At 35.3% G+C, this 21,314-nt stretch overlaps 1 protein-coding gene across 1 annotated transcript in view; it reads left to right on the top strand.

Moving 5' to 3' along the window:
- Positions 1-6,591, top strand: part of LOC123819415 (PZP alpha-2-macroglobulin like) — a 43,969-nt gene extending 37,378 nt beyond the window's left edge. Inside the window, exons 30-36 of the mRNA XM_045839761.1 lie at positions 804-1,022; positions 1,134-1,261; positions 2,467-2,557; positions 3,254-3,322; positions 4,330-4,432; positions 5,807-5,848; positions 6,435-6,591. Coding sequence (XP_045695717.1) covers positions 804-1,022; positions 1,134-1,261; positions 2,467-2,557; positions 3,254-3,322; positions 4,330-4,432; positions 5,807-5,848; positions 6,435-6,457 — 675 coding nt within the window. The 3' untranslated portion in view covers positions 6,458-6,591. The remainder of the gene's footprint in view (positions 1-803; positions 1,023-1,133; positions 1,262-2,466; positions 2,558-3,253; positions 3,323-4,329; positions 4,433-5,806; positions 5,849-6,434) is intronic.
- The last annotated feature ends 14,723 nt before the right edge of the window (positions 6,592-21,314 follow it).

Genomic DNA, 21,314 nt, shown 5'->3' with positions numbered 1-21,314 from the left:
GTGTGATTAAAAGGAAAGTGGCCACATCGACCCTATTTTGATCTTCATAGAATGATTGACAAGTTCTATTTAACCACTCCAAGAAATTCAGACTTTCTACTCTTTTCTAACTACCCTGAGACCTCCCTTTTTACTGCCCCTTTAAATTAATTGTTTTTAAGCTGAAGCTCTTAAATTATTTTCCCTACCACAATTCTGAAAATATTTTGTTGAGTGTAAAAATGTGTTAAACATCCATAGAGTATGAGTTGTTCCTCTTTTACATCCTCCTTCAATATTTAGGATATAGATAATGAAACTTGTTTTTTAGGGATATTATATGGGACAAATAAAAATCTATATAAAGAGAAAAGGAAACTTAGGAAAGTGCAACTTGTCTTTTACTACACTTTTTATTCACAGACTATTTTTCTCATTCTCCCATCTAAACAACCATCTAGTAAATGACAGTCACTTTTTTTGTCTTAGCTTTTCCTTTGTAAACCTATACTTTGAAAGATATAGAAAAAAGATCTGTTGATGAGAAAGAGTAGGGCACAACTGGGTACAGAAAAAGTCCCAAGGACAATACAAACACAAGTGAAATTAAATTGTGAGGTTAATTTGCATCAGTAATCCCTTACTTCATTTGGAGAAACTGTAGCATGACTTTGATTATATCTTAAAGGCAGAGAAAAAAGAAAAGCAATTAGCCTTAAGGGGGGAAAACCAGTGTCCCCTTGTGATAGCTAATGCAGACTTTTGAGGAAAACCCCAGCCACCAAAAGCTAACTGGGTGCGGGTTCTCCATTCATCTCTTGCAGGACACAGTGGTGGCTCTCCACGCCCTGTCTAGATATGGAGCTGCCACTTTCACCAGGAGTCAGAAAACTGCTCAGGTGACCATTCGCGATTCACAGACATTTTCCACAAAACTCCAAGTGGACAGCAACAACCTCCTGTTACTACAGCAGGTCTCCTTGCCAGAGGTACCTGGAGAATATGTCATAACAGTGACTGGAGAAAGATGTGTGTATCTTCAGGTGAGACTCTGGAGTTATATGGGAAAAAGTCAACTAAATTTAACCTCTTCTGTTGAAAAGGGAGTACCCCCAAAAAATGGAGAAACTAATGGTGTCCTTGGTGCTCCACAGACCTCCATCAAATATAATATTCTTCCTGAGAAAGTAGACTCCCCATTTGCTTTGGAGGTGCAGACTCTGCCCCAAACTTGTGATGGAGTCCAAGCCCACACCAGCTTCCAGATCTCAGTGAATGTCAGGTAAGGCCTTCTCTATATTAAAAAAAAAAATTAATTCTGTAATTATGATGATAAATTTTAATTTGATTTACTATAGTGATCATTTTGCAATATATACAAATTGTGAATCCTTGTGTTGTATACTGGAAACTAATATAATGTTAAATGTCAATTATTTCTCAATTAAATTTTTAATTAAAAAACAAAAAACCTTCCGACTGAATCTTCTAATCCTGGGATCTAAAAGCTACTTGGAACCATCAGTAATTAATAATGTATTTGGAAGTTATTAGATAAATATAAATTAAAATTAATATATCTATTAGGAAGTTAGTTTTTTATCATTATTAAATGATCTTTTTCTCTAGTAAAATGTTTATGTTAAAGTTTCAATAATTCTTCAAAGCACTTAAAAGCAATGTATAGTCTTAAATCTGTCAATAAAAAAATTTTCAAATGTTCTAATCAATTCTGACTTATCTTTTACACTAATTTTTATTGAACTTATTGCTAAAGAATAAATTACTTTCCTCAAATATTTTTACTTTAAGTTGAAATAAACCTTTCTAACCTCTTCTGAATGATTATATTCTATCTTATTTTTAGTCAAATGAATAAATAATAAATGCTAATATTAAATACAAAGTATAAATTTTGTATAACATATAGACATTTCCCTATCATAAACCATCAAAAAACTTTGCATGAGTCCTAAGAAAACATAGCCCAAATGATATTGCTTTGTCTCTAATACTAATGACATCAATATTATAAAACAAAAGATATTTCAGACAACCAAACCAATTAAACATCAATTTAATCAAAGTATAAAGCATAAAAATCTATCTAACCTCACATTTTTGAGCCACTTTGGAAAGACATGATACATTCAAGTTAACTAAAAATATAAATTAAGACATATCAAATAACAAATAAGAATATAAATGTATTCAAAAGCAGATTAGCAGGCTACACACCCAAAGATTCTGTTTTGATAGTTTGAGACTGGGGCTTGAACATCTGTGATTTTAGTAGGCTGTAGACCTAATGTACATACAGGGTTCTAAATGTCACTATCATACATGTCCCGGAAACACAGACCTCTGTAGGTATAATCTCAGGGAAAACTTCATGAAGATGGACAGGTTGATGGTAGATCTTGAAGGAGGATATCTGGCTTTCTTTCACATGATAAACCCTACCACCTTTTCTCTTTGACACTACAGTTACAGAGGGAGCCGCTCTGTCTCCAATATGGTGATTGTGGATGTAAAGATGGTATCTGGTTTTATTCCCTTGAAACCAACAGTAAAAATGGTAGGTGGATTTTAAGCCTACTGGATCTCATATAAAAAGACAGTCTGTATCTTTAAACTGAGACCATACCAATATCAAACGCCTATCAATATCATCCTGCCTCAACAAATACTTTTCCCAAACCCAGGAAATTAAATTCATTAACTACTTATTTGGCTCTAAGCTAAGGGACCTTTGTGATGCTAGAGAAATACAGGGGAATCCCTATCTTTTGGCCATTCATGGTGTAGTTAAAAAATTAAAGCACATGGGTATGAGACAGTAAAATAACAAGCAAAAAAAGAGACTATGATTCAGTACCAAATTGATATTCACAAAAAAATTGGCAACAATAAAACTAATGTGAGCTAGAACCATCAAAGATGCCAGAAGGTCTAATAGGTTACTTGGATACTGAAACATAGTGAAAATCTCGACCTGAAAATATCTGGCTTCCTCCTCTTGATAGAAAGCCACGAGATGTTTTTCACAGTCAAGACATGACAGTGATGAAGCTTATTTGAAAAATGTTATTCCCTCTCCTCACCCATCTTTTGCGTGGTTACTGCACCTTGACTCTTTAACCATGAAGATGATGAATAGACATCCTAGCCCTCACAGTATTTAAAGAGTAAACATTTGTCCCTTACCACTCAATCCTAGATCTATGTTCTCATATCTATTGTCTAACTCCCTGAGTTCTCTAATTTTCTTCAGCTTGAAAGATCTAGCCACGTGAGCAGGACAGAAGTGAGCAATAACCACGTCATCATTTATGTGGAAGAGGTGAGAGCTCTGACATTTCGGCCGAGACTATACACATCGGTGGTCTTTCTAAGTGGGTCTCTTCACTAAAACATAATTAATGTGAGCAAAACAATACTTAGAAGCTCCATTCCAGGAAGTTATTCTATTCTAAAGAGAACAAAAGGTAAATTTCCTTTTAAATCCACAGAATGTTCTGCTCTCTTTTTAATTATGTTACAATTGGAATATGAGTATTTCAATGATTTCCAGTATAAAATCAGTAGAATAAAATACTATCATGTGTGTTATTTTAAAGACCCACTAAGAGCCCTAGCTGATAGGCTACCTAGCCGTAGCTGGTAGCTCAGTAGATTGGGCACCAGCCTGCGAACTGAAAGGTTGCTGGTTCCATTCCCAGTCAGGGCACATGCCTGGATGGCAGGCCAGGTCACCACTTCAGGTGTGTGAGAGGCAACAATCAATGTTTCTCTCCCTCTCTTTCTCCCTACCTTCCCCTCTCTCTAAATATAAATAAGTAAAATATGTGTATATATAAAAAACCCACTTAAAAAGAATAAATATACCACTGTGGTTAATTGATAGTGTTAATACCCTGATATATTACAATATAAAATGAAATTAAATGTAGACCTCATGAATATCCTCAAATTCAACTGTAAAGCCAAGGGAATGGTTTACACAAACAAAACACACACTCAAAAAGTCTTGTTGGTATTATAATTACAGACAGTAAAAAGCCATGTCTCTGCATGTTAGAAAACATTCACATAGACTCAGAGAGTCAGTTTCTTACGGAGGACTACAGTAGCATATGAATTGTCTCAGTTGTTTAAGAGAATATCTGGGAGATTTTGTTCACTAAAGAGTTTAAAGGTTGCCTTTTAAACCCACCTTGAGAACCACAAATGTTTGCTTACCTGAAAGACACAGGTAAATAAGAGTCAGAGAATAATAAAGAATATGTTTTACTCAAGGAAGAAAGAGGAGGGTTTCTAGCCTCTTTATGACTCCATTTTTCCTTTTAGGTAACAGATAAGACACTAAATTTTTCCTTCACGGTTCTTCAAGACATCCCAGTAAGAGATCTAAAGCCAGCAATTGTTAAAGTCTATGATTACTATGAAACAGGTAAGTGAGAGAAAATGGAGACAAATAGTCCCAACCCAGACCAAGAAACAGATTCTATTATGACAGTAAATCCTGTTTTTAGACCATGCAGTCAATATTATATCTGTTTCTTTCCTCCAAGATATATACAATAGAAACTACCTATAAACAAATTTATCAGTTAATAGTTATTGAATCAGAAACTTAAGAATTTTATTTAAAGGAAAATATCTAGTGAGTGCTCTCAAATAGTTTGGAGACATAGAGAATATAATACACATGGAAAGACAGTTAACGATGAATGAGTGTTAGGGAGCTAATGGATAAGAAGTTGGGGGAGTGAAAACAGCACAGAAGGCTAGTACTTAAGATGGACAAACAAAAGAGAAAACAGAAAGTCAAACTAAGGAAGAAAGATGTGAATTGGATCCTAACAGATGAGAACATCTTCTAAAGTAAATAGGAGGTGTTTTAGGCTAGAGCAATAATCTTAGAAAAGGGATTCAGAAAACAAGCTGGACAGAGTAGAAGCAGTTTGTGGAAGAGAGAAAGAGCTACAAGCTAATGCTTAGATCATCTTCCTAAGAATTTAAAATTTGAATAGCTGCTATCGGAACAGGCTTCAATCCTTCTCCTCTACCCCAGAGGAGGGAAAATATAGATATGTAAACTATTCTGTTCAACTCTGGTCTATTTAAATGGTGTTTTAACAATCCTGCTATGGATATGGACTGTTAAAACTCCATTTGAATAGACCTAAAAATCCTGAAACACCAGTTCAAAAGAACCTATGCACCCCAATGTTCATAGCAGCACAATTTACAATAGCCAAGTGCTGGAAGCAACCTAAGTGCCCATCAGTAAATGAGTGAATCAAGAAACTAGGTACATTTACACAATGGAATTCTATGCAGCAGAAAGAAAGAAGGAGCTCCTATCCTTTGCAAAAGCATGGATGGAAATGGAAAGCATTATGCTATGTGAAATAAATCAGGTAGTGAAAGACAAGTACCATATGATCTCACCTTTAACATTAAACTAATCAACAAAATGAACAAGCAAGCAAAATATAACCAGAGACACTGAAATAAAGAACAAACTGACAGCAATCAGAGGGGAGGTGGGAGGGGATAATGGGGGAAAATAGGGAAGGGCCATCAAGGAACATGTATAAAGGACACATGGACAAAGCCAAAGGGAGTAGGTTTGAGGGTGGGAGGCAGGGATGAGTGGGGCAGGGAGGATTGGGGTGGGAGGAAAATGGAGACAACTGTACTTGAACTACAATTTTAAAAAAATCCTGATGCACTTTTTGCCAAAAGAAAAGTGAATAAACCCAATATGGCCTCTGGTTCATTGATTATTTTTGTTTCCCTCTCCACCTAACTCTTTCAGATGAGTCTGCTACTGCTGAGTACATCGCTCCTTGCACCACAGGTAAGGGGTCACATGCCATGACCAACATCATACCCCATTAACTTTGCTCCCTAAACATTCTTCTAAATTTAAAATTCCTTACAAGTCTCTACCTAGATCTGAAACAATTCATGTGGCATATTCTCACACAAAGAGAGCCCTGAAGAAGAGTATTTATTCTGTAGGCAGACTCTCTAACTTAAGATAACCATTCTGTTATCACAAAAATCAGTAAGTTTTATTTGTTTGTAGGATAGCCATCACTAATGAGCAACATTTCACATCACAGCTAATTGGTTTCTTTCATCCCAAGGGCCAACTATTATTATTCTCTTGCCTAATCTAACCCCACATCTATTTTTATAAGTGAAGTTCTATTGGAACAGGGCCCCACTCATTATATCACTAGTTGCTATGGCTGCTATCATGAGCTGAGTAGCTATGATATAAACCATATGGTCTGCAAAGCCCAAAACATTTAGCATCTGGCCTTTCACAGAAAAAGTTTGCTGACCCCTCCTTTAGCCCACAGTCACTACCCCAACTCAACTAAGGGAGTATTCCTGAGAAACCCCACAACCCTCTTATGTTTCTTTTCCCACCATAGGTGCAGAACAAGAAAATGTTTGAGGACCGTATTTAGGCTACATAGTTTGGTGGATTCACTGTCCTGTACTTCTATTTAGAAGAAGTCAAGTTGTTCATTTCTGTAAAGCAGACATCAAAATGGCTTATTGAATAAATATATATTTCTGGTCAAGCCATTATTTGTTCCATCATTCATTCATTAAACATTAATTGCATGCTTACATAAGAGTTACATTGTTTTAAATAATGTATGTAAAGAGTATAAATTTGTAACATATCTGCTTGTATTCCAGCTGTGAATATAATATATAAAGTCAAATAGACAATAACTGAAAATAACTTACCCTCTGAAAGACCTTCCTCTAGGAAGCTGGGGAGAAATGTGCTGATTAGAAACTAGGAAGGCATAAATATTTCTTCAGAGAAAACAGAAAATATTTGTCTTTGTCCCTAAGCTAATAGAACAAAATGGACTTCACAAGAGACCAAGCTGATTAAAGTTAAACAGTGTCTTGGAGACAGACAGCATTATGCAGTGGTTTAAGTCTAGATACTGGAGCCAGACTGTCTAGATTCAAATGCCAACTCCATCCCTGCCTCACCATTTGAGTGACTAGGGCAGTGACTTAGACTTTCAGCTTCAGCTTTCTGACAAAGAAATGGGGATAATAACAGACCCTACCTCAAACTATTTTGAGGACAAACTATTCTGTTGGAAGCGGGGAAAGAGAATAGCTGGATCAGGCAATGGCTCTTAAAGCTTCAGCTCAGATGAGATGTATGTCATATCCATTTACATTTCTATTGGCTAAAGCAACTCACGTGACCAACCCTAGCTTCAGTTGCAGGTTTGGGGCAGTGTAACTCTCCCCACAAGGAAACACACAAGCCTCATAGCAATGTAAAGCAACATACAGTTCTCTTACAGGAACAATAGTAAATAATTAAGAAAAATAATACAATAACACACAGAGGTAAAGTACAGATAAAAATCTATCCAATTGTCCCAGCAGCTTTTATTAAGCAGTTCATCTCCAGCATACTAATTTGAAAAACCACTTTTATCACACCCTACAGCCTAAGCCATATTCCCACATGTTTTTGATGGGCACTTCTGGGAACTTCTAGTCTGTTTCTTTGGTCTCTCTGTGTATTCATGTGCTAGGACCACACTTGCAACTATCAAGGGTTTACAATGTATCTTAACAGCCCAAAGGACTAGTTCGCACTTCCTGCATATACTTTTCTGAGTTTTCTCAGCTATGTCTTTATTTATTTTTCTATGTAAACTTTAGAATCAGCATTTCTGTTTAAAACAAAAGTTGTATAAATGGTAATGGATGGAGACTTGGGGTGGTGAACACACCATACAGTGCACAGATATGTTGTAGAATTGTGCACCTGAAACCTGTATAATTTTGTTAACAAGTGTCACCCCTACTAATTCAATAAAAAAGAAAATTTAAAAATATATAAAAATGAAAATAAAACAAGTTGGATATTTTACTGTAATCTTCTCAAATATATACAGTAACATAGGGAAAAATTGTTGACTTTTTTAAGATTGACCTCCCTATCCAAGAACAAGGTGTTTTGTGTTTTATTTTTAATTTTCATTTTTTCAAGTCTTCCTGTGTGTGTTTCAGTGCTATTTTAAAGTGTTTTTTTTTTCAGATAGAATATACACATTTCTTGTACTCTTTTTTAGGTAGTTCATTGTATTCTTACTGAAAATGTATATGTGGTCTCTTTATAAAAACTACTTATGAAAATATTTATTATGGACTTTTATTTTATTAAGATATAACTCCTGCACCAAAAAGTGCACAAATATTGATGGCACAGCTTGATGAATTTTTACTTAAGATTAAACCTCAGAAACCATTTTCAGAATCTTAGACAGGACCTCACATGCCCACTCTCAGTCAATACTCCTCTCCACACCCAGGGTAATGAATGTATTCTGACCTGAACAGTCACAGATTAGTTATGCCCATTTGTAAATTTCATACAAATAGAATCATGCAGAATGTATGATTCCCACAAAAGCATGGATTTTGGCCTGGGCCAAAATTTAACTTTAAAAACTATAAAGGAGCTAGAAGAAGACAGAAAAGACATATTGTATAACCCATTATTTTATCCAACTATGAGTTATTATACTGTCAGTTGAAGCAAAACAGTTTTTAGTTATGAAATGAATTTTCCAGGATAGAGAGGCTGAAGCAATAGAGGGTATGCCTACCATACACTTTATGGCGGGGAAATGGCCTGATTCAGTAGAAGAAGCTTTGAGAATAGCCATTACTGGAGCTAGAAAGCCAATTTGTGAGTCTTGATGGCTGAGGGTAATTGGACACAAGGACTCTTTAAAAGAGGGGAGGATATTTTGATAAATAAATGCAAAACAGTTTCAATTGTTTTATAACATCTGAATGAGTTCATCACTCGAATTATATGTTGGAGACATATAACTTTGTGTTTAATTAATGAAATCCAATCTAATCATGACACAAACACAGACAGAGTGAGGAGTGTGGGTGAGCAAGCACACACATGGAGGACGCGCCTCCCCACCCCTGAGGCCAGCAGTGTGAGAAACCACTCTGCTTGGCCTTCTTGTAGACCACAGTCAAATGACACAGTGCTCCACCATGAAAAACTTCAGAAAAATCTTTAAAGATAATCCCCCCAAAAATCTAAATTAGAATATGAGAAAGAATTTGGTAAGGAACAAGAGGTTGCTCAATCACAGGGATTAGATGGGACAATAAGAGGAGGGGCAGGAGGCCAGGTCAGCCAGAACCTAAGAAATGCTCTCCCTAATCCAGGCAATGTTTTTATTTCATCTTCATGTTTTCCACACAGAAGAGAGCTGTGTACTAGTCCCCTTTCCTCAAATGATGTACGTAGTACTACTTATCATTATGCATTTTGATCCCTTTTTCATAAGGTTAAGTATTGCTGACCCATTTTTACATGAGAAATTGAAAAAAATAGGAACAGAGATTAACATATTTTCCCAATATCTCACTGGTTCCAGGAAAACAGTTGTCTGTTAATGCTAATGTTCTTGGTAGAATCCTGGGATTAAAATTCCATATTTCCAGGACCATATTTTCACTTGCACAAACAGAAAAAATAACTGCATGGGGTGGTGATGACATTATCATTACAGACCAAAGAAGAAATTGAGGAGGAAGATAATTTTATCACTGTTTATAAGAACATCATAACCTGGGATCCTACCATTAGAAAGATCTGCATGTTTTTATTCAATAATGTGAGGTTACAGAGATAGCTGAGAATGAGAATTCCCGAAATTCTAATAAGACTAGCCTGCTCTTCCCCTCCCTTTATCTTTTTCTTTCTTCTATTTTTTCAAAAAAAAAGGAACAAAGAAAAAAGTTACAAGCTATAATTTAACTAAAACTATACATGCTCCTTTTTCTTTTCCCAAAATAAGTGAAATATTTCTGTTTTCTAAGCTTTTCTCCCTGACTAACATGGAAGGATAAAGTATTGAAACATTAACTGGTGTTTTGTTTTTACTGATGAAAAGGATTTGGAAAGAATGTGATCTCTGCTGATTCTGATCCTCTGGTATTTTTCCCTTTCCTCTTTCAAAAGTGTAGCCAAACCCTTGTGTTCTTTTGTCTTAAGAATTTTCAAGGTTAGAAGCAGAGATAGCTTTAAAATAACTTTGTGAAAGCCCCGGTTCCTTGAGCAAATTATTCTAGGCTCTCCTGAAGAATGGAAAGAAATCTTTTATAGGGAACTAAGAACAGAAGCCTAGGTGGCAGGAAGAATCCACCAGGAGGTGAATGGAGGTTTGTAGGGCCTGGGATAGTGGCACCTGGGGTCCCCTTCATCATTGCACCCAGAGGAAAAGACAGGACCTCTGAGTTAAAACATTGTGTGAGGCAGACTCTGGGTCAAGAACTCCCGAAGAGGGCAAACATTCCTGTGTCCAAATATAGTGTAAAAGAAACCAAGCAACCAGATTTCAAAGTAGTTGACAGGTTGGACAATGGCATGGTGATATTAGGAGTAACCCGTTTCAAGCAAAGACTAAAACAATCTTACAAAATATTTTGCTTTACAAACCCAGTGTGAGGAAAGCTGTAACAAAACCTAAGATCTAGGCACCAAGACAAAGAAATATGGCCCAAATGAAAGAACAGATCAAAGCTCCAGAAAAAGAGCTGAGAATCTAAGAATTCTCTGGAGTCTAAAATTGTGACCATTTGAAAAAAATTTAGGACTCATCCAACTTTTCCAATCACTTTGTTTTCCTTAAAATGTTTTGATTTATGGGGTGTTTTTTTATGGTTAGCAGTCACATGGCTCAAATACTAGGACATATACAAAGATACACAGTGAAAAATCATCTTCTCACCCTTGATCCTAATTTACCCACTTCTCATTCTCACTGACCAACCCCCCACCCAACCAGGCAACTTTTTCTTAGCATTTTATGTAATTTTTTAAGCTTTCTTTGTTGACACCCCAACAAATATTATTATCAATTCTTATTTCTATCATAACATAAAAGGTAACATAAACATACTTTTTTATTTTAATGTAGTATCCTTAGACATGCTTTCACATCAGTGCATAGAGATTTTCTTTTTTTTTTCCCCGGAGTTTCTCAGCATTACATTGTATGGGTGTCCTATAATGTACTAACTAGCTCCCTATTGATGTAAATTTGAGTGTTTCCAGACTATTGTACTACAAACAACTGAAGTGAATAACCTTGAACATAATCTTTTCACAAGGTGCTAGTATGCCAGTAGACTGAATTCCTGGAAATGTAATTAGAAAGCTTAGAGTCAAATGATTTGTGTAATTGTGGGATTTTTCTTTTTCTGTTTTTGTTATTGAGTTTTCATAGGTTACATATTTTGTATATATTGACATATTGCCAAATAGTATTTTTTGTTCAGCTGACTTACTGAGTTCTCTTATTTTACAAAGTGGTTTCTTGGTTGATTCTCTTGTACTTTCCATGTATAAAATTACTTCACTTTCAAAATCATTTTACCTTTTCCCTTTATACTTAATATCTCTATTTTATTTTATTTTTATTAGTAGAAATCTGTTGGACAAACTTAAAAAAAGAAGTAAAGATAACATTTTTGTCCTGATTTACTGTAAATAATGTTTCCTTATTAAGCACATTACTGGCTTTCAAGGGCAGAAAATATATAAATATAAAATACTACATAATTATAAAACTACCCATTGTTTACTCTTTTGCTGGGTATTTTTATGAAAAACAGATGTTTAATTTTGTTAAATGCCATCCTACATCTATTAAAATGAAATCAATTTGGTCACAGTGCAAAATTGGTGATTCTTTAATGTGCCACTGGATTATGTTTACTAATGTTTCATTTAAGATTTTATTAATATTTATAAGTGAGATTAGTCTCTTCATGTTGCCTTTGCCAGGTGTGGATATCAATGCTACATTTGATTCATAAAAGGAATTTTGAGTTCCTTTCTTTTCTGTACTCAGACACATCATTGATATCACTGGAATCTGTGTTGGTGCTCTGCTGTGAGAAATTGCTCCACCACACCACCTTTACTGTAATGTTTATTCAAGTACAATGCTCTGCATATACCAATTATTTATATCCATATGAGTTTACAAAAAACAAAACTCGCCATATTTTGGGGAAGAATTATTCACCTTGAACTCAATGAATGATCAACCAATGTTGTACTTGGGTAAATGAAAGGAAAGGAAAGGAATCAATTCCTAGTAGTATAGATAAAGACGCAGCCATTCTCTAACACAATATTGGCAAAAAATCTAAAGAAATTATGATATCTTTATGTAAAAAATTTGAGAAATACAAGTCACATATTTGTTAGTGAGTTCATAGCCTAATTTACAATCAAATTACTTGAAAAGAAATGAAGTCAGAGGACTGAACCTTGAGACACAGCAATGTTTAAATGTCAGGAAGATAAATTGTCAGCAAAGGATCCTGAAAATAATTGACAGAAAATCAAAGGAGTATGGGGCATTGAAATCCAAGTAAAGAAGTTTCTTTAAGAAGGATTTCAAGAAGAGAGTCAGAAAATGTCAATTGCTTCTGAAAGACAGAATAAAAAGAGAACTGAGGGTTTGCTACTGAAATTAGTAACATGGACATCATTTGGTGACTTCACCAAAAACTGTTTAGGTCCAATGGAGGAGATAAAGCCTGATGGGAGCGGTTTAGGAAATAATGGGGAGGGGGGAAGAAGCAGAAGCAATAAGTTTGGACAAATATTGTGACACAGGGAGAAAAAATACTAGGTGGTACATAGAGGAAAATGTATAGCCAAAGATTTTGGTTTTTTCCTGGATGAAATATATATTTATACACTTATGAGAATAATAAGGTTAACAGGAGAAACTTTATGGTGCAGTAGAAAGAGGTAAGGAATTTCAGTTATGAAGTTTTTGAGCATGTGAAAAAGAGACAAGGTCCAGTACAGAAATAAAAATCCTGGTTTAGATTTAGATGCACAGCCAGCTAATCCAAGATAATAAAAGAGAAGGCAGAATACACAGGTACTGATGCAGAGGAGCTGGTAGTTTCCGTACTGGGGGAAGATCAGAACTTTGACTTCTGGTTGTTTCTATTCTTGCAGTGAAATAAACAGTGTCACTAGTTGAAAGAAAGCAGGAAGGAGGGCACTTGGAATATTGAAGAGATAATAAAAGGTATAAAACACTGACCAGGGAGAGTGGGAGAACAAAGTCACTCCAGTCACCAGTAGTAGCATTGCAGGGAAGCACTGTGTTTGTACCAAAGTTTATAGTCATGAATTTAAATCTGTCAGCAGGCTTACAGGTCTTTCACTAGCCATATTCTTTAATTTTGATGCAAGTAAATATATACTTCCCAATGGCAGAGATATATGGATTTTGTGAATCACAAAACAGTGTCTGTCACAAAATATGCATTAAATCACATGTAGACTGAGTAAATAACACCCATCACCTCAACTTGACTGCTTTGCTTGTCATAATATCTCCAGTACCCAATATAGAGCCTAATTTATAGCATTCCCTTAATTATTGACTAAATAACTGAAGGACCCAATCAATCAATCCTTTTTTCCCCTTAACTTCTGAACTTTATACTCAACTCTCTACTAAGTCCCTATTGAACAGCTTCACTGGTTATTTCTAGAGAGCCTCAAATTGAAGATATCTAAGACTATTTCCTACTTTTTATGTACCTGTTATTAGCATTATTATACATGCATTTGCCCTAATGAGAAACCTAGAATCATGTTCTATTTATCATCTCTAAAATGAAAAAGTATATAACTATTTCATAAATTTTTGAGAACATTAAGTGAAATAATCAAAACATATAGTACCTATAAAATTAGCTGTTACTAGCTTTCACTGATTCTAAGATACACTTAGAAGGCCAATGTCTTTGACCATCGGTCATGTATCATAATTTAATTAGATGAATTATTTGATAATGGTGTCTTTTATATCAATGGTGTCTTAGATGTGATAAAGTGAAGTAATATAATTTCTCTAATATGCCCATTAATATTAAACTCATGCCCAGTATACTTCAAACCCATATTTTTCTCTCTCTCTCCATTATTGCAACCTTAATTTGAACCCTTATTTCTCTCACCTGATCATTGAAATGGGCTCCTGAAATGGCTCCTTGCCTCCTACATCACCTTTTCCCAATGTTATGCCGTGCTCCTACTGGAGTGATCATGTTTCTCCCATGCCTAACTTACGTCACTGTGTATGGAAATGCCTAAGGAATAAAATCCAAATTCCTTCTTATAACACACAAGGTTCTAACTCTCTCTCTCCCTCTCTAGTCTTATCCCTAAGCCCCAGCCAAGCTTAACTTCTGCACTTGCAGATCACCTACCACCCCGTGTTGTTTCACAGTCCCATGTCTTTGGTCTCACTGAACTATCTATTTAGAATATATTTTGCAAATGTCTTTGTATCAGCTAAGGATCCCTCTGGCAATAAATAACAGAAAAGCAGCTAATGTTTACTTAAACAAGTAAGGAGGGAGTACATAGGTTGACATTCCAAGGTTAATGAATGCAATTGCCCAATAATGCTGGCAGAGACTAAGGCCTTTTCTATCTTTTGGACTGGCTTAGCATGCAGATCTTCATCTTCCTGGTTGTTGTTTCATCATCTCAAATGACCATTGAAACTTCAAGCATTACATCAATGTTCTATGCCGGAACAATGAAGGACATTCAACAGTGTGCCACTGAAATTTTCTCTTTTTATTAAAAAGGCAAAAGTTATCCATAAGCCTACTCAGAAATTTTCCATTTATATGTCACTGGCCAGAGGAGTGAAGTAGCCACCCATACCTTAAAGATGGATAGGGAAAAGAATACTGTGTAGTTACTTAAGCCAACATCACTAACCATCAGAGAAATGCAAATCAAAACCACAAGAAGACACTACCTCACACTTGCCAACATGGCTATCATCAATAAAACAACAAGTATTGGCAAAGATGTGAAGAAAAGGGAACCCAAGGGCACTGTTGGTGGGAATGCAAATTGGTGCAACCACTATAGAAAAGGGTATGGAGGTTTCTCAAAAAATTAAAAATAAAATTGCCTTAGGACCCAGAAATTCCATTTCTGGGTATATATCCAAAGAAATCCAAAACACTAATTAGAAACAATATATGCCCCCCATGTTCACTGCAGCATTATTTACAACAGCCAAGATATGGAAGCAACCAAATTATCAATAGGCTAGTGGATTAAAAAAGATGTAGTACATTTATACAATGGAAAACTACTTGGCCATAAAAAAGAAGGAAATCTTATCATTTGTGACAGCGTGGATGGCCCTAGAGGGTATTATGTTAAGTGAAATAAGTCAGACAGAGAAAGACATATATCATATGATTTCACTTATATGTGGAATCTAAACAACAAAATAAATAGACAAAATAGAAATAGACTAGTTTCATAGAGCCATAGACATAGAGAATGACTGACAGTTGCCAGAGGGGAGCAGAGTTAAAGGGTTTGGTGAAAAAAGTGAAGGCATTAACAAGTACAATTGGTAGTTACAGAATAGTCACAGAGATGTAACTATAGCATAGGGAATATAGTCAATAATATTGTAATAAATAGATATGGAGCCAGGTGAGTACTTGAAATAGCAGGAGGACCACTCCATAAAGTACATGATTATCTAACCACTATGCTGCACACCTGAAACTAACACAGAGTAATGCTGAATATAAACCGTAATTTAAAAAATTAAAAATAAACCAGAAATAAATAGCATAAGATGCCACAAAAAAAACCCACAGTGAGGTATCATCTCACACACATTAGGATGGCTACTATCAAAAAAAAAAAAAAAAAAAAAAACAGGAAGAAATTGGAATGCTGTGCACTATTGGTAGGATTGTAAAACAGTGCAACCACTATGGAAAATGGCATGGTGGCTCCTTAAAACATTAAAACTAAAACTATCATATGATCCTTACTTCTCAGTATATAAATTCCCCAAAATTGAAAGCAGGGTCTCAAAGGAATACTAGCACATTCAATGTTCTGAGCAACGTTATTCATAATACCCAAAAGTCAGAAACAACTTCAATGTCCATTGATAGGTGAACGGGTAAACAAAATGTGATATAAACATATAATGCAATGTGTGATGGCATTTCTTTTCCTTTTTAAGCCTGGTTCATACAAAGATAAGTCATAGGAAGAACAGTAGACCAAAGATGAATTTCCCTCTCAAAGAATTCTATGTCACAAAGAGGAGCTGTTTCATAGAGTAGATTTGTCTTAAACATGGAAAAGTAACAGTTGTTACTCCTTTGAAATAGTTTCAATGGAATACTATGTTTACATTAACATTTAAGTGAATTGTAGGAGAAACTTTCTTAACTTGGCTTCACATAAGACACTTACCATATGAAATAATATTCTCTATTTCAGGAAATAAAACCAGTGAAATATTAGATGCTTATGGTTAATAATAATCTCTAATACCTCCAAACAATTTTGTTTCTAACAGTTGAGTTATATGCTCACTCAGAATCATTTTGGTATCATGCTAAGTATGCAGTTGTGCAGTTGCATTATTATAATTACAAATTTTAGCAATAAATCACACAAATGATAAAACATAAATACAGAAAAGAATTTTAGTTTTTAGCCCTGGCTGGCGTAGCTCAGTGGATTGAGCTCGGGCTGGGAACCAAAGTGTCCCAGGTTCGATTCCCAGCTAGGGTACATTCCTAGGTTGCAGGTCATAACCCCCAGCAACCGCACATTGATGTTTCTCTCTCTCTCTCTCTCTCTCTCTTTCCCCCCCTTCCCTCCCTAAAAATAAATAAATAAAATTTTAAAAAAAAAGAATTTCAGTTTTTATATAAAAGCTATGTTGAAGTCATTGGAAAGACTCAAAGTAAATGAATCATTTAAAAATGCCATTAAATTAGACTTGCAGTAAATAACTATAAATGTTAAAGAAAAGGGTAAGGAATCTAATAAGATTAGTAACTCCAATTGCTTCCCAAACAAGAGAGAACCTGAAACTACAAATGTGTCTATGTGTGGAGATGTGCTTCAGGAAGGAAAGAGAGTGCACAAGATTTAATCAGGTCATTTAAACTCCATTTATAAAATTGTGTCATAAAATAGTTATTCCAATTACAAGAAATCTTCAACTTATTTCATTTAATAAAAATTAACATTTTTTACTTTCTAATAAAAATTGAAATATGTAACATCAGCAAGATGGCAGAATAAGAAGTACCTAGAATTTATTCTCTCACATAAACTCCAATTGATACAAAATGTCTTTATTGGGGCCCTGAGATCCAGATAGAAATCTGTGACCTTAATGGAGCCCAAGACGGAAGATAGCTAGCTGCTTTGAGAAGTCAGGTATACTTCCCATTAGCAAACCGACCAATCAAGAATCTTGTTGCAAATCTGGAAGTAGCCCACTTCCCTGTGGACTCAGCTTCAGCTTTGCTCATATATGACCATATCAGGCCCACTTGTCCACAGAACTATCAGGAACTATGTCCATCTGTGACCTCAGTAACAGACCTGTCTACCACAGACCTGACCCCGCTCAACCACAGCCCCAAAGGCAGTCCTGTCCTCCAGGGACTCAGGAGAAACAACACTCATCTGCACCCACAGCCCACTGAACCAACTGAGGATCCAAAGCATCCATGAGAACCTGCCTCCAGCCCACTTGACCATGATCTGTGACACCCAGTAGCAGTTCTATCAGTCCAGGAACCTGGCAGGACAGAGAACCTGCCAAAACCAGTCTATAAAGAATGAAAGAGAGACTGCTCACTCACATGCAGGGACACCAATGCAAGGCTCAGAGGATCATAAAAAACAAGGAATAATGTGACTTTTCCAGATAAACAAAAACTAATAAACGTAGAGGCAAAATTTTTAAAAAACTAAAAAGTAAATTGAATATCATGATCAAGTTGGATTTACCTCCGGTATCTACATGACTCAATCAATGTTACACATTACATTAACAGAATAAAAGATAAAAATCACATGATCATCTCAATACATGCAGAAAAAGTATTTAACAAAATTCAAAATCCTTTCATGTTGAAAACTTTCAATAAATTAGGTGTAGAAAAATTTACCCCAACACACACATACAAAAAAATACTTAAGCTCACTACCAGCATAATACTCAATGGTAACAAGTTGAAGACTCCACTCTAAAATTCACAGAAAAATGCAAGGATGCCTGCTGTCTCCTCTTCTATTCAACATAGTGGTGGATGTCTTAGCCAGAACAATTACCCAAGAAAGAGGAGGAGGATCAGGAAGAGGCAGAGGAGAAATAAAAGGCATCCCTATTTGAAAGGAAAAAATAAAACTATCTCAGTTTACAGATGTTATGATCTTATATATAGAAAACCCTAAAGACTCCCAACACACACACACATGCACACACATTGTTAGAACTAATAAATAAATTCAGTGAAAATGCAGGATACAAAATCAATATACAAAAGTCGGTTGTGATCCTAAACTCTTAACAACCTATCTGAAAGAATACTAAGATGGCATCAAAAATAATAAAATACTTAGGAATAAACTCAACCAAGGAGTTAAAGATCTACACAGTGAACTATAAAACATTGATGAAAGAAATGTTAAAAGATGCAAGTAAATAGAAAAACATACTGTGTTGTATTGCAAGCATTAACATTGTTAAAATGTTCATACTTCCCAAAGTGATCTATAGGCTCTACACAATCTCTATCAAAATTTCAATGATATTTCTTGAAAAAATAGAAAAAAAAATCTTAAAATTCATTTTGAACCACAGAAGACTGCATATAGTCAGAGGAATTTTGAACAAGAAAGACAAAGCTGGAGGTGTCACATGGCCTCATTTCAAAACATATTACAGAACTATAGTAATCAAAATAGTGTGGCACTGGCATAAAAAAGGAGATAGAGATCAATGAAACAGATATAATCCCTCCATAAACAGTCAACAAATCTTCAACAATAGTGGCAAGAATTTACAATGGGAAAAGTAGTCTGTTCAATAAATGATGTTGGGGAAATTGAACATACACATGTTAACCTTAAAAATCAAAAGTGTGAGAGACAACAAGTGTTTCAGGCAGAAATCCAGTGTTATGTTATGGGATAAAGGAAAGGAGTGTTTATAATAGAAAGGAAGAAGGAAAATAATTACATAAATAGAAGAAATGAATTTTTATGAATGCTAATAAGCTCTTATTCTTTAGATATACAAGACTGTTTACTGATTCTAAAGAATAACTTTAATTACTGTTCCTCATAATCAGGAGGTCTGATTTTTCTGTTACTTTCACGGTTGTTGAGAACACAATACAGCTGTGGCTGTGTCCAAAGGTTGTTTTGGCCAGTTCAAACATTCCAAAAGTTCAAGGAGTAAGACGTATGATGCAGTTCCTCTGGAATGGCTGCCCAAGTCTGTTTGAAAGTGGTTCAACCCATGCCAATTTTTCACACATGCAAAAGAATGAAATTGGAATCTTATTTTACACTGTATGCAAAAATCAGGTCAAATAACTTAAAAACTTAAATGTGAAACCTGAAATAATACAACTCTTAGAAGAAAACAAAGGAGAAAAGCTCTAGATGCCTGACTGGGCAATGATTTCCTGGATATGACACAAAAAGTACAAACCACAAAAACAAATAGAAAAGGCAACCTATGGAATGGGAGAAAATATTTGTGCATTATATATATATGACATGAGGTAAATATACAAAATATATATGAAACTCATAAAACTCAAAAGGAAAAAAACAGCAAATAATCTGATTTTAAAATGTGAAAAGGATCTGAACAGACATTTCTCAAAAACAAAAATGACATACAAATAGCCAATAGCTATATGCAAAGGTATTCAACGTCACTAAGAGGATTAGTCTTGTTGATAGAAGATAACTGGCAGGGTCATTTTTAAAAGGCAATGTGACCGTACCTATAAAAAGTTTTAAATGCTTATACTCTGACACAGCAAAGTCACAGTATAAATTCATCCCACAAGCATTGCTATCCATGATAATATTTACAGATTATCTTTGTAATTCATCACAAGGCACTGACTGAATGCTATTAATGTTATTGTCCCCCTCCTACTTTAAGTAATTAGTCTTACAAATTAGTGTTTAACTATTTCTAGTTTCTTTTTTTTTTAAGATTTTATTTATTTATTTTTAGAGAGGGAAGGGAGGGAGATAGAGAGAGAGAGAGAAAAAAACATCAATGTGCGGTTGCTGGGGGTTATGGCCTGCAACCCAGGCATATGCCCTGGCTGGGAATAGAACCTGCGACACTTTGGTTCGCAGCCCGTGCTCAATCCACTGAACTACGCCAGCCAGGGCTTTCTAGTTTCTTAAAAGTTGATTTAAGTTCTGCTATATTTTGAATCAACACATTGAAAAATCATGAAAACTTTTGAAATGATTTTTTTTATATTGTATGCTATTAACATTGATGTCTTGGCTAAAGCCCCAATCATTATGACTAGTAAAAATATTCTCTTGACTATTTTTTCTTAACTGTCCCTTCTTTGGTACTAACAGATCTCTGCTTTCGTGGTCATTGCTCCCTTCTATCTCTGTCCCTTCTTGTTCCATATGTGTTCCCCTGTCCATCACCTAGACACTAGTATCCCCCAGGGCTCTGCCTTGGGCTCTTTCTTTTTCATCAACATATCCCACCAGGGTGTTAGCATCTATTTCAATAGCATCAGCTTTCTCAATAAGCCGATAAATCTTTAATCCATATAAGTAGGCCAGAACTCTGTAAACTGGTAGTGCTCATATTGCTTTAAATCTAACCTACAATAAGAATTTTGTACATTCTGTAATCACATTTTCACAATGTAAATTTTGTACATTATAACTTAGGATATTCATAGTTAAGAATATAGATGATCAAGACAGAAAAATTGATAAAGAAAGAGAAATTTTATTAGTTAAGATACAAGTTACTGCTTAGATACAAGTTAAGATACAGTTTACTGCTTCAACAAAGAGATCTCAAAAATGCAGTGGCTTAAATAAGAGAATTCCCTTTTCTCTTAAAGGAAAGTGCAGTCTAGATGATTCAGGGACCGAGGCTGTGTCTTGCTTGTCATTTTGCCTTCCTTGTCACATGGCTCCCATCTTATGGTCCCTGGCAGAAGATCTTACACAGCCATTGTGTCCACACTCAAGCCAGGGTTAAGGGAGAAAGGGGTAGCACAAATTCTAACCCTTCCTTTTTAAGTCATGAATGGAAAGCTGCATACATCACTTGTACTTATAGTCCAGACACCAGAACGCAGCCGTACCCCTTCCA

Source organism: Phyllostomus hastatus, unplaced genomic scaffold, assembly GCF_019186645.2.
Source record: "Phyllostomus hastatus isolate PE091 unplaced genomic scaffold, TTU_PhHast_1.1 phas_contig_308, whole genome shotgun sequence".
NCBI classification, from domain to species: Eukaryota; Metazoa; Chordata; class Mammalia; order Chiroptera; family Phyllostomidae; genus Phyllostomus; species Phyllostomus hastatus.
This window is presented reverse-complemented; position numbering and strand designations above follow the sequence as displayed.